This window comes from Capricornis sumatraensis, chromosome 12 (genome assembly GCF_032405125.1).
Source record: "Capricornis sumatraensis isolate serow.1 chromosome 12, serow.2, whole genome shotgun sequence".
NCBI classification, from domain to species: Eukaryota; Metazoa; Chordata; class Mammalia; order Artiodactyla; family Bovidae; genus Capricornis; species Capricornis sumatraensis.
Genome location: NC_091080.1, coordinates 58,078,728 through 58,091,104, shown reverse-complemented (window position 1 = coordinate 58,091,104; position 12,377 = coordinate 58,078,728). Strand labels below are relative to the sequence as shown.

The following is a 12,377-nucleotide window of genomic DNA, read 5'->3' as shown; positions in this document are numbered from 1 at the left end:
TGGATGCTGGTGTCCAGCCCTTGGGTTCAGATACTGGTGTGGTCACCCACTCTGTTTTGGCCTTGATCTTAACCTCCCTTTACCTCGGTTTCCTCATCTGTAAACTAGGGGTACTAATAATATTGACCTCCAGGAGCTACTTTGAAGCTTAAAGCATTTAGAGCAGCGCCTGGCCCATGGCAGGCAGTCTGTCAGTGTCAGCTCTCATTATTATCCTCAATCATGCTCCTTGTGCTGTTGAGGTGATGTGTGTGAATTTGCTGAAGGACCTTCCATCCCTGTTTTCTGCTCTTGTTTTACAATTGAGGATATGTGTGTCCTCGTCCTAGTCTTAAAAGATTGTCCTGGCTCTTCCTTTTTAACTCCTGTGGAAACTCCAATTTCAGTGAAGGGCATCTCACTGCTCTCAGGTCACACATGACAAATGGCCTTTATTACCTGCTGATTACAGTTAACCTTCATCCCTTTCACGGCAGCTGTGTGGTGCCTTCTATTTAAATAGAGCTGTTCTTGGATGTGACTTTCCGAGTCTCTCTGGGTTTCATTCTAATTTAACTTACCATTCCAAGTGGGACTATTGTGTAACTGAAGGCGTGACTCACTCATTTGTTCTCTCTCCATCTAATTATTACGTCGCCGTCGCAGTGCCTGGGAGGCCCCCTCGGGCGTTCGTTCACTTCTCTAAATGGTCTAACCTTCTGGGGAGGGAGTGGGCTTTTAGTTATTATTTATGAGCTGTGTGGCTGTGTTTAGTGCAATGTCTGGGAACACACTAGCAACTGTGTTCAGTTGCTGAATGGTCCCGACCATTTTCATCATACCAAGCTTATTACTAAGGATTATTGGAAGAATCCTCTGCTGGCATAGGCGGTAGTTTCTTGCACATTTCCATTCTTCAGAACAAGGCCAACTTTTAAAGCACACAAGTCAGTGTGCGTGCATGTGGGGATACCTTAAAAGCTGTGGAAACAAAGAGCACGTGGCTCAGAAAGTATAGAAAGGGCAGAATATTTTAATTTCACTGAAAATTTTAATTGTAAGCATTGCTTTAGAATGCCATTCTCTTCAAGTTAGAGCAAAGAACCAAGACACTCATGGGAACATATGATTTTAATGGTTATCCAGAATCCCTGGTATTCAGTCACTACTTTGTATAATACAGCATTTAAAATATGAAACAAAAAAGAATAGATATGCAACAAGCAACAAAGTTTTACTTGATAGCACAGGGAACTATAGTCAGTATTTTGTAATAACCTATAATGGAAAAGAATCTGAAAACCAATATATGTATAACTGAATCACCTTGCCATGCACCTGAAACATTTAAATCAACTATACCTCAGTAATGGAGAAGGAAATGGCAATCCACTCCAGTATTCTTGCCTGGAGAATCCCATGGATGGAGGAGCTTGGGCTACAGTCCACGGGTCGCAAAGAGTCGGACATGACTGAGCGACTTCACTTTCACTGAGTTGACTCATTGGAGAAGACTTTGATGCTAGGATGGATTGGGGGCAGGAGGGGAAGGGCATGACCGAGGATGAGATGGCTAGATGGCATCACCAACTCAATGGACATGAGTCTGAGTGAACTCCGGGAGTTGGTGATGGACAGGGAGGCCTGGCGTGCTGCGATTCATGGGGTCACAAAGAGTCGGACACGACTGAGCGGCTGAACTGAACTGAACTGAACTGATACCTCAATAAAATATATGTATTATGAAAACAATAAAATTTGAAACAGGGAAATGAAAGTAAGAGTAAGGAATTGAGTAAGCACTATCAGAAGACTTGAAGTCAAAGGATCCTAGTAAGGATTAATTAACCAATTAAAGGTTAATTAATTAGTTGATTATATTGAATTAAGAACACCTGACCTAATACATTAATCGATTCATCCATCCAGCTATTCAGTCATTCTATTTAGCAAACATTTCTTGAATGCCCAGTGTTCTTGGCTCCAGAGACACAAAAGTGCTTGGTACCATCATCTTAACTATCAGATTTCCTGCCGTGGACTTGCCGTAGCCAAACACCCAGTCCAGTTATCTTCCACCTACCATGTCCCCCAACTCCAGGGTCGTGCTGTGGGCCCAGTACAGCAGCAGTCCTCCATGGACTTGGGTTTCCCTCTCCTCTTTCTGTGTTCTTTAAGCTCGTCTGCATTTCTGATTCTTTTTTACTTCAGCCGCATTTACCTGCCTTTCCACAAAGAGATCAAATAAGTAGTTCTTGTTTGAAAGGTACAGGCTAGTCTAAGGTTCTGTGACATCTGAGGGTATCTCTGCCATTTAAAAAGGGGAACCGGGGGAAGTTTTACCCATTGAGTGTCATTTTAAGGTTAGCTTGGTCCATTTATTCAATGCACATACCTCTTTAAAAATTATTTTTATCATCATCATGCAGATATCTTTAGGTAGTTGTTCTTTATAATGTCCTAAAACATTTCACTTTAAAATGAGGAGAACCACAGTATGAAGTTTTGTAGAGCATTAAGGCCATCCACCTAACATGTCTTCAATTTTGATGTACATTCAAAAATCTGAGTGAAGTGGTTTCCCGCCATTCTGTAGCCCTGTTTTCTTCCCTGCCCGCCGTATAGTCCAGTGGCTGACTGTATAGCAGCATTACCTCCTTGGCCCCTTATAGACTTGCTTAGTAGTTACTGGGTATTGATTTTAGGTTTATTTTTTTACTTTTCTCTGCATATATGAACACATAGCAGAATAAATAGCTAAAATCCACAGGCCAAGCAATATGTGTGTGTGATTATGCTAAGTTACATTTAGACTTCTGTATAATAGTGCATAGAAAGCATTGTACAAAACAAAATGTTCTTACTATGGGCTTTATGTTATAACTTGAGGGACATAAATACCATGTCATATTCTCGATTTGAAAGGTGTAAAACATACTGCAACACAAAAGTTTCTATTTGTGAGGCCCCCAGTGGCAAGGTCCATATTTGTTTTTATGACTACATAGTCAAGAAGTTAATTACTGTTGCCTTATTATCACATATAGAGTCAATTTGTTCACAAGAATCACACCCTATGCCAGAACATACCTTGTTGGGAGTAACTAAAGCCCTTCTCTCATGGGACAGACCAGTCACACTGTTTTGACTCTTTTCACAACCAACCTCCAATCCCTACAGCTGAGTCAATGATGTGGAAAACCACAAAGCTGCATTGAGTGATAAGAAGGCTGAAAAAGTGGCTTAGCCATCCCGTATGTTCTTTCCTTCAACTTCATAGAAATCTTGCACAAAACTGTTGAAGATAGAGGCAGATAAACGTCATTTATATTTGATCTTCGCTAATAATATAAAGCATTGGCTACTGAATCTGTTACTTGTACAAGTGAAAAAGATGCTTTGAAAACTTGGGTGGTTCAATCGGTAAAGAGTCCGCCTGCAATGCAGGAGACCCGAGCTCAATCCCTGGGTCGGGAAGATCCCCTGGCAAAGGGAAAGGCAACCCACTCCACTGTTCTTGGCAGGGAAATCCCATGGACAGAGGAGCCTGGTGGGCTACAGTCCAAAATGTTGCAAGAATTGGACATGACTTAGCAACTAAGCCACCACCACCATATGGAAGGAGACACTTTAAAGTTTACTGGAGCAATGTTGCAGTAAAATATTAGAAATAAATCTGTATGTCCATCACTTAGGAAATGAATTTTTAAACTCTGGAATGAACGTTCATTGGACTACTCCCATATTTCATCTGAGTCAAGTATTAACCAGTTATAGCCCATGGATCAAATACTGCCCACTATTTGTTCTGTAAATAAAGTTTTATTAGAACATAGACACACTCATTTGTTTTATTTATACTCATATTTATCTATAGCTGCTTTCATGCTACAGTTGCAGGGTTGATTTGTCACAACATAGACTGCATGACTCTCGGTCAAAATATTCACTATCTAGCCCTTTATCTAGCCTGGAAAATCCCATGGACGGAGGAGCCGGGAAGGCTGCAGTCCATGGGGTCGCTGAGGGTCGGACACAACTGAGCAACTTCACTTTCACTTTTCACTTTCATGCATTGGAGAAGGAAATGGTAACCCACTCCAGTGTTCTTGCCTGGAGAATCCCAGGGACAGGGGAGCCTGATGGGCTGCTGTCTATGGGGTTACACAGAGTCGGACACAACTGAAGTGATAGCAGCAGCCCTTTATAGAAACAGTTTACCAACTCCTGATCTAGGTAGATTAAAACACCATCTATTGTAAAATACACCGTTGAGAAAGACAAAATAAATCAATTAAACCATGACCACCAGCCATCAAATGTCAGAGGCATCCTGAGTTAGAGACATTGAAATATGAAAAGATTCATCTTAGGATCCATGCACTATAACATATAGCACTTCAAATGAACAAACCACTGTGTTTGTATCAGCATAAACAAACAAACCACTATGCTTGTATCAGCATAAACAGACCTCAGATCCTCAGTGTCGAGTGAACAAAAGTCAAGTGTGGAACAATTTGCAGAATGATGTGAACAGCCTTTTATCTATATGTCTCTTAAAAAACGCAATATAATGAGTTTCCATGAATGCAGATACCAGTAAGCATAATTTAAAAGAATTGAAAGGATTTGTAGCAAACTGATGATAGAGATTTTCCCTGGGAGGACAAAGGATCAAGACAATGATGGAAGAAAGAGGCGGAAAGTTATCTTTATCTGTAGTGTTCAGTTTTTTTGAGGACTGATTTATTCATAAAAAATAATTTTTAGAAACATCGAAACCTGGAAAAGCTGGAAGAAAATAATGTCAAAGTATTCATAGTGGTAAATCTTTTATAGTAGGAGTATGAGTGATTGGGTTTTTATTGTATTTCACTGTAACTTTAAAGAACTTCATGAATAACTAAAAGAAAAAATGAGTCATATTCTTCATTTCTATCTCAATCAAAAGAGATTAATGTTAGAAGAAGTACATGTTAATCAGTTACCTGACATTACAAACTAATCCTGTTTTTCTACTGTGGCATTAAGATTAAACAATGTACAAGTCAGGGCCAAATTTCATAGTTAAAACTTTTTTTCATAAGGTGGTACAGCTAATCTTTAAATACAATGCACTTGATTCTTCACCGTGAAAAACCACCAACGGGAAGAGTTAAATGTCAGGTGCATTTTGCAGAACCAAAATAGCTTGTCATGAGTCATGTTATTGATGTACTGATGTCATTTCTTTCAGCCCAACCTCACTTGTTTGGAAACGTACATTGTGATTTTACATGATTTTATGTGTTGTCACATGCAATTCAGACCCTCATGTTACTTATTAAATGCATTCATTTTGTCATTTGTCTGTAGCAGGTCTTCCTAAAATATTCTCTGTAAGTGTCTTCCCAAGTTCAGAACTTTAGGTGATAATTTTACCACCACCGGATAATTTCTTTTGATGATGGAGATCTACTCATTCACCACTGCTTTCATTTACTTTTTTGTTTTTTTCATTCTGTTGTTATTTTAAGCATGTCTTCCTCTCCCGAGGAGTGTTTCATCAAAAATAGGTCAAGCTGCCCGCCTTCGAGATTAAGAAATGTAACGTGTCCCAGAAAGTGACAGCAGTAACATGGACCCGGGGCCTTGAGTCTCTGTGAAGCTGCAGACTGCGAGTCTCAGGTCTCACAGCACTGGAACCAAACAGAGAGTGCTGTGTTTGCTCACCGTTTAAATCTTCTTTCTCTTTTTCCAGTTCAATCTCACCATTTAGTATCGAGAGCACAAGGCGCCAGAGAAGGTCTGAATCCCCAGACTCGAGAAAACGGCGTATCCACAGATGCGATTTCGAGGGCTGCAACAAAGTGTATACAAAAAGTTCTCACCTGAAGGCTCATCGAAGAACACATACAGGTAACAGGTCTGCAGGGCTTCTCACCTGAGGGTCACTGAGAGTCCAGACAGGGCCGGCTGCTTGACTTCGGACCCCTGGGTGTGCTGGAGTGTTCTGTGCTCACCCATCGTGTCTGAGCAGAGTGCATTCCCTCTCTTAGTCGAAAAAGGCTTAAGTCTTAGTGAAATTTAGAAACAAAGAAGTGTTTCTTCTGTGTCTTAAGGACTTATATTAGTGTGAACCCAGTGGTCTAGACTTTTTCATAGTCAGAGTTGCCACTTAATGCTTGTCTAGGTTTTAAAATGTCCACGTAACATACAAAACAAGCAGAGTAAAATAATTTTCTTCTCTTAAAGTTAGCATTTTCACCACCACTTAGATCATGTTTTCCTCCCCTTGATCTCATCCCCCAAATAACCAAACCGATAAACAGCAGCAACAACAAAAATGTGAAATAAGATTGATATGTACATAACACTGCAAGGAGCTGAAAACTTTATTTCCCCATGATTCCATTTGATTCTGACTAGGTTTGTTTTTTGGTTTTTTTTTTCTTGGTATAGGGAGAGGATTTTTTATATTCATAGTTTGCAAAGAAGGAAATTGAGATCACAAGTGACTCGCTGACTTTGTCACCATCCATTCATCCAACACATCTACCCTCCCACCGATTCACCCTCCCAGGAAAGAAGCCGGTGGTTTCTCACTTAGCTCTCTACTCACCCCATCCATCCTCTACCATGTATGTCTCTCATTTGGCATCCCCTGCCTGCCTTGCTTTCTGGATCCCGTTGGGTACCACTGATAGGAGGCTCTGGGAAGAGACCAAAGACCAAATTCCGCCCCAATTACAGAACCTTTTCAAGGAAAAGTGATTGGTGACTGGAATGTGTGAACCTCAGAGAAGAGGGAAATTCATTCATAGGCATTCCTGGTAGCAACATACTAGAGATGAAGACAGCTCAGTCCAGTCACTATCTTGGACAGGAATCTGCCTCCAGCACCCACCTCTGGGCGTTTCATGTGTAACAGACCCCATGGGGCTGTTTAAATAGTGCTCCCATCTCAGATACATTAAGGTAACCACACTGTGTGGACTGTTTCCCAGCTGAGGTAGCAAATTTATTTAAATTGGCATTCTTTGCCATATATTGAGTCATGTTATTATAGCAGATTGTTTGAAGGTTTCTTTACAGAGACTTTCAGGATTTTGATCATTGAGGTGGGGCCTCTTTGCGTGTGTGATGACGTTATAGCACAAGATGCTGCTTGAATTCAGAAAAGCTTTATAGAGTCTGCAATTTAGTTTTGCTATTTCCAATGCTAATGTTAATGCTTTTGCTATTTCTAAGGTAATTCAGCACCGTGTGCAAACTGTCTCTTCCCATCTTTCTTCCCTGTTCCCAGCCCTTCTTCCTTTTCTTCTTAATTCCAGATCCTCCCCTCTTCACTGATCCTGAGCTCTCCCAGGAGAAGTTTTCATCTATTTCTTAGACACTCATTTTGTTGTTGTTTTGTTTTGTTGGCCACACTACACGGTATGTGAGATACTTAGTTCCCTGCTGCTGCTGCTAAGTCGCTTCAGTCGTGTCCGACTCTGTGCGACCCCATAGACGGCAGCCCACCAGGCTCCCCCGTCCCTGGGATTCTCCAGGCAAGAACACTGGAGTGGGTTGCCATTGCCTTCTCCAATGCAGGAAAGTGAAAAGTGAACGTGAAGTCGCTGAGTCATGTCCAACTCTTCACGACCCCATGGACTGCAGCCTACCGAGCTCCTCCATCCATGGGAGTTTCCAGGCAAGAGTACTGGAGTGGGGTGCCATCACCTTCTCCAGCTTAGTTCCCTGACCAGGTCTCGAACCCATGCCCCCTCCAGTGAAAGCACAGTCTCCACCCCTGAACCACCAGGGATGTTATCAGGCACTATTTTTTAATCAGTTTTCTTTCTTGTTTTTGGATCTGAAAAATTAAGCCATTTAATATTTAAGTTGGTTTTTTATTGGAGTACAGTTGATTTACGATGTTGTGTTAGTTTCAGATGTACAGCAAAGTGATTCACTTATACATACACACATATCTATTTTTTCTAGATTCTTTTCCCTTCTAGGTTATTATAAAATATTGAGTAGAATTCCCTTGCTGTACAGTAGGTCCTTGTTGGTTATCTATTTTATATATGGTAGTGTGTATTCAATTTTCTTATGACGGCCAAGAATGAGTATAGAGACATAAAAGTTGAATAAGCATATTTCATCCTCTCAGTACATAGTGAACACAAATCACAGGAGTAAGTATGATCAGGTTGTATTACTGACTTTTTATGGGAGCATTTCAGTTATAAGGGAAAAAAAAAAAAGGATGACCTTTCATCAGTGAATCCTCATATATTTTGAGTTATTCCTATTTTCCTTGAACTTTCTGAAATAACTATTAGCCCCATTTTCACCAGACATCCTCTATTTCAATTATCCAAGTGGTGAACAGTGAAAGAGAAGAAAGGGTTTAATGAGATACTATGAAAGGATTTTAATGTTACAGCATTACAGGATTGAATCTTGAAGGTTTTAATATATATTGTGAAAAGTGGGGGAAATGTGATGTATGCATTGTAATTCAAAGCAATATGATTAATCAGCGTGGCTTATTAATAAGATGAAATCATTGATTCCTAGGGTCCAAATGGACCTTCAGTGTCATGGAGTTTAGTTCATCCCCACATTAGAGGAATCCCTTGGGTGTCATCTGTCACGGAGAACCAGTCCCTCCTATGCAGTTTTCTGCACACGTAACAGATCTTTTCTTTCATTTGATCCGCACAACACCTGGTATCATTGTCTCCTTGGTAACGAGAGTGGCTCCCGGTGGAGTATTATTTCCTACCTCTCCTTAAATTTGTCGAGTAACAGAGAGCTTTTGCTTCTGCAAGACAAGTTGGCTGATGTTTCTGAGGGCAGAGTCCTTGTCTCTGACAGCCCTGAGTTGTCTCCTGTGGCTTTGTTTGGCTACTTTATATCTCCAGCCGTCACACTGCAGTTTTCACTTCCGGGCGCTGGTGCTCCTCTCAACACTGCCATGAACCACGGGCATCTTCATTTCTCCTAATCAGACACCCTCAATTCTCTCAGCCACTTTTTGCTAAGTAGACTCTGCCATATCACTGTATCTTCTAAAGTTTTCACCCCCCTAGTTGACGTAAGAGCTCTTGTTAATGGACATCTCTTAATAGATTCGAAGATAGCGTTAAGTCTTTTAGCAGTTGGCTTTGTCTGTTAGGTCATCTATGTCAAAAACTCCTGAAAACTAGATCTTTCCCTCCCTTGTAACAATAACATTTCTTTTAAACCAAAGCATGCGGTGTTGTATTTGTTGTTGAACCTGTCAGATGATGGCTGCCTTGAGAGTGGTGGGCTTTCCCTCAGGTGTTTTCCCCAAGCTGAATAATCTCTTGTGGGAGATACAGGACAATTATTACTGTGGGAGCTGCACATACCCTTTCAAACCTTAGAAATACTTCTACTGTGTATACTATATCCATCTGATTGATGTGAGCTCATTATTGTATAAATCGAAAAGACTTTGGAACCCCTTCCTGCCCACCTTGCTTTTAGTATTTTAGGATTCTTCTTCAGCTTCTCCATTTTTTTCAAGTACTGAATAGAACAGGTTCAGGAAAAAGGACTCAGATGTGGTCCTGGAGACTTCCATCCAAGTCGGTCTCAATTCAAAACTTACAGCTAAGAATCCACCTACTTGTCCTACCTCCGATCCATGTTTCTTGATCTCAAAGCTCCACCCAAAAGTCCTTGTGAAATTTCTGCTCCAAACCCAGATATGACACGTTCATCCGTCCAACTTAGCGGAGAAATACTTATTCTGGGCAAGGCAGAAGCTCCTAAACCACCAGTCAAATAACAGTACTTTTAGAAAGAAAGAATGAAACTTGGTTGATTTGCTGCCACCAGTTCAAAGTTGAGCCCATACTGGTTTCTGATTTATAATTACGTGCAAGATTTCATAACTTTGTGCTCAAAGTGAAATGCACACTAGTTCTGTAGGGATTCAGGTTGGCTTACTTTGCTTTTAATAAATATCTTCTTAGCCTTACCTTTGCTTCAGGCATATTGAGTAAGTTATTTGTGTGTGACCAGTAATAATGAATGTGAAGTATGGGATTATAACCGATGACTTATGAGAACTATACACGCAATGGGAGGTGAGCAAGGGGCAACAAGACACTTCCTTTGAGAAAGTCACGTTAATTCTGCTTTTAACTTGATCTTTTGTGCTTTCTTAGTAAATGATCAGTCATCTGTTTAGGACATAGATATAAAGTAAATTAAACGTATCTATAGGAGTGCGAAAGAGGTTCATTTTCTACATAGTCATAAAGAATTTAGAATAAAACAAGAAATGCTGAAGTACCTTCTTAAACTGAAAAATAACTTAGTCTAATGAATGTGCATTTTAGATAATAACATAGAAGTTTGGCCAAATATTTTTAAATGCCTACTTCCCTGTGGCAAATTGTTTAAGGCATATTCAATAGAAGGAAAAAATATATTTCGACCATCACATTTACCCTACCGTCAGCAAGTATGATAATTATTCCTATTCACTAGTCTGAATTGTATGTCTCCTCTGTGTGAAGCCGTGTACAGTGTATTTAAATGAATTGCACTGTGTTGAAATTAAAGGTCGTTTAAATCTGTATGATATGTAACTATTATGTACAATGAATTTCTCTGATTTTAAGAATTTTACTGGTTATCAAATGATCTAAATATGAATTTTAGAAGATAGTGGTTTTACAAATTTAATATTACCCTTTATAATTCTCTTTATTTTCCAAAAAAGTGTGCCACCGTGTTTTCTCTAAATAAAATGCAGTACAAGTACAAGGAAGTAACACTCAGACACCACTGATTCTTACAGCCACTAGATGGCGCACAGCAACCAGATGTTGGGTCTAGCTTAAGCGGGTCCAGAAATCAGCTGGAACCCTCTAGTGGTACATTTGAAATGGTATGATTGTCCCTGTTCTGCAAAATACTATTATTTAATGATGAACAAGGAAATGGCAAGATAAAGATTTAAAACTAGGGTTTTTTAAAAGTAAGTATTTATCATTTCAATATGTAAGAATATTTAGTTTCAAATGAATCTTAATTTGAAAATTTCAACTTGGTATCCTGGTCTCTAATAGTTTTTCAGGCTTGTTTAGTCAATCTTGCTTCATAGTTATTTGAATTCATATGAACACTCCACACCTAAATTTTAAAAAGTAGTGGACACAAGGCAGTCACATTTCTTATCTATCTGACGGTAGCAAAAGTAATTTGTATCTAAATTTTACACATCAAGGAAGGTAACTCGTATGGATACTTTAAAAATACTGATCAATTTTTATTTAAAAGTCCCTCATTATTTAAAGTATTTAAATATGTCCTTCCTTACCTTTACAAATGAAGGAAATGTATTAGTTATCCCTTCCCTTGAGGAATAAAGCCTTTGTAATTAATATCATGTGCTGTAATTTCATGTCATGGGGTTGGCAAAGAGTCAGACACAACTGAGCGACTTGCACTTACTTTCACTTCAACTTCTTTTCAATGACCGATGCATCGGCTCCCCAGATGGCACTAGTAGTAAAGAACCCACCTACTAATGCAGGAGACGTAAGAGACACAGGTTCAGTCCCTGGGTCAGGAAGATCCCCTGGAGGAGGGCATGGCAACCCACTCCAGTATGCTTGCCTGGAGAATCCCCATGGACAGAGGAGCCTGGTGGGCTACAGTCCATAGTGTCGCGAAGAGTCGGACACTGAAGCGACTTAGCACAGCACAATGCCTGTGCATGTAGTGTACTGCAGATGCTGCTGCTAAGTCGCTTCAGTCATGTCCAACTCTGTGTGACCCCATAGACGGCAGCCCAGCAGGCTCCCCCGTCCCTGGGATTCTCCAGGCAAGAACACTGGAGTGGGTTGCCATTTCCTTCTCCAATGCATGAAAGTGAAAAGTGAAAGTGAAGTCGCTCAGTCGTGTCCGACTCTTAGCCACCCCATGGACTGCAGCCTATCAGGCTCCTCCGTCCATGGGATTTTCCAGGCAAGAGTACTGGAGTGGGGTGCCATTGCCTTCTCCGATACTGCAGATAGAGAGTGCATATAGATAGTGAAGGACAGGGCAGCCTGGTATGTTGCAGTCAGTGGAATTGCAAAGAATCTGATATGACTTAGTGACTGAACAACAGCAGCAACAAAAATGACTGCACACACGTGCATACACTGTGATCTGAAATGCTCGTAGATGCCATGCTTTTTCACTTGTTACTTGCCTCGCCCCTTCTCATTGCTATTCCTCTGTTTCTTGCTTCCAATTTGGCATCTTATTTTATTGGATGAGATTTTGAAATGACTTGATAATATCCTACACAGAAAATCATGAGCCATGTGCCAGCAGTGCATCTTGATGGCCTTTTGTTCACTAGTCTTAGGGTTGCTAGGTCTTACCTTCAGTCA

The 12,377-nt window shown here is 40.4% G+C and overlaps 1 protein-coding gene across 2 annotated transcripts in view; it reads left to right on the top strand.

Moving 5' to 3' along the window:
- The window catches only part of KLF12 (KLF transcription factor 12), a 273,389-nt gene that overhangs the window by 246,654 nt on the left and 14,358 nt on the right, over nucleotides 1-12,377 (top strand). For both annotated transcript variants that reach the window (XM_068984569.1, XM_068984568.1), the window contains one exon: nucleotides 5,723-5,880. In XM_068984569.1, the coding sequence (XP_068840670.1) occupies nucleotides 5,723-5,880 (158 nt within the window). The remainder of the gene's footprint in view (nucleotides 1-5,722; nucleotides 5,881-12,377) is intronic.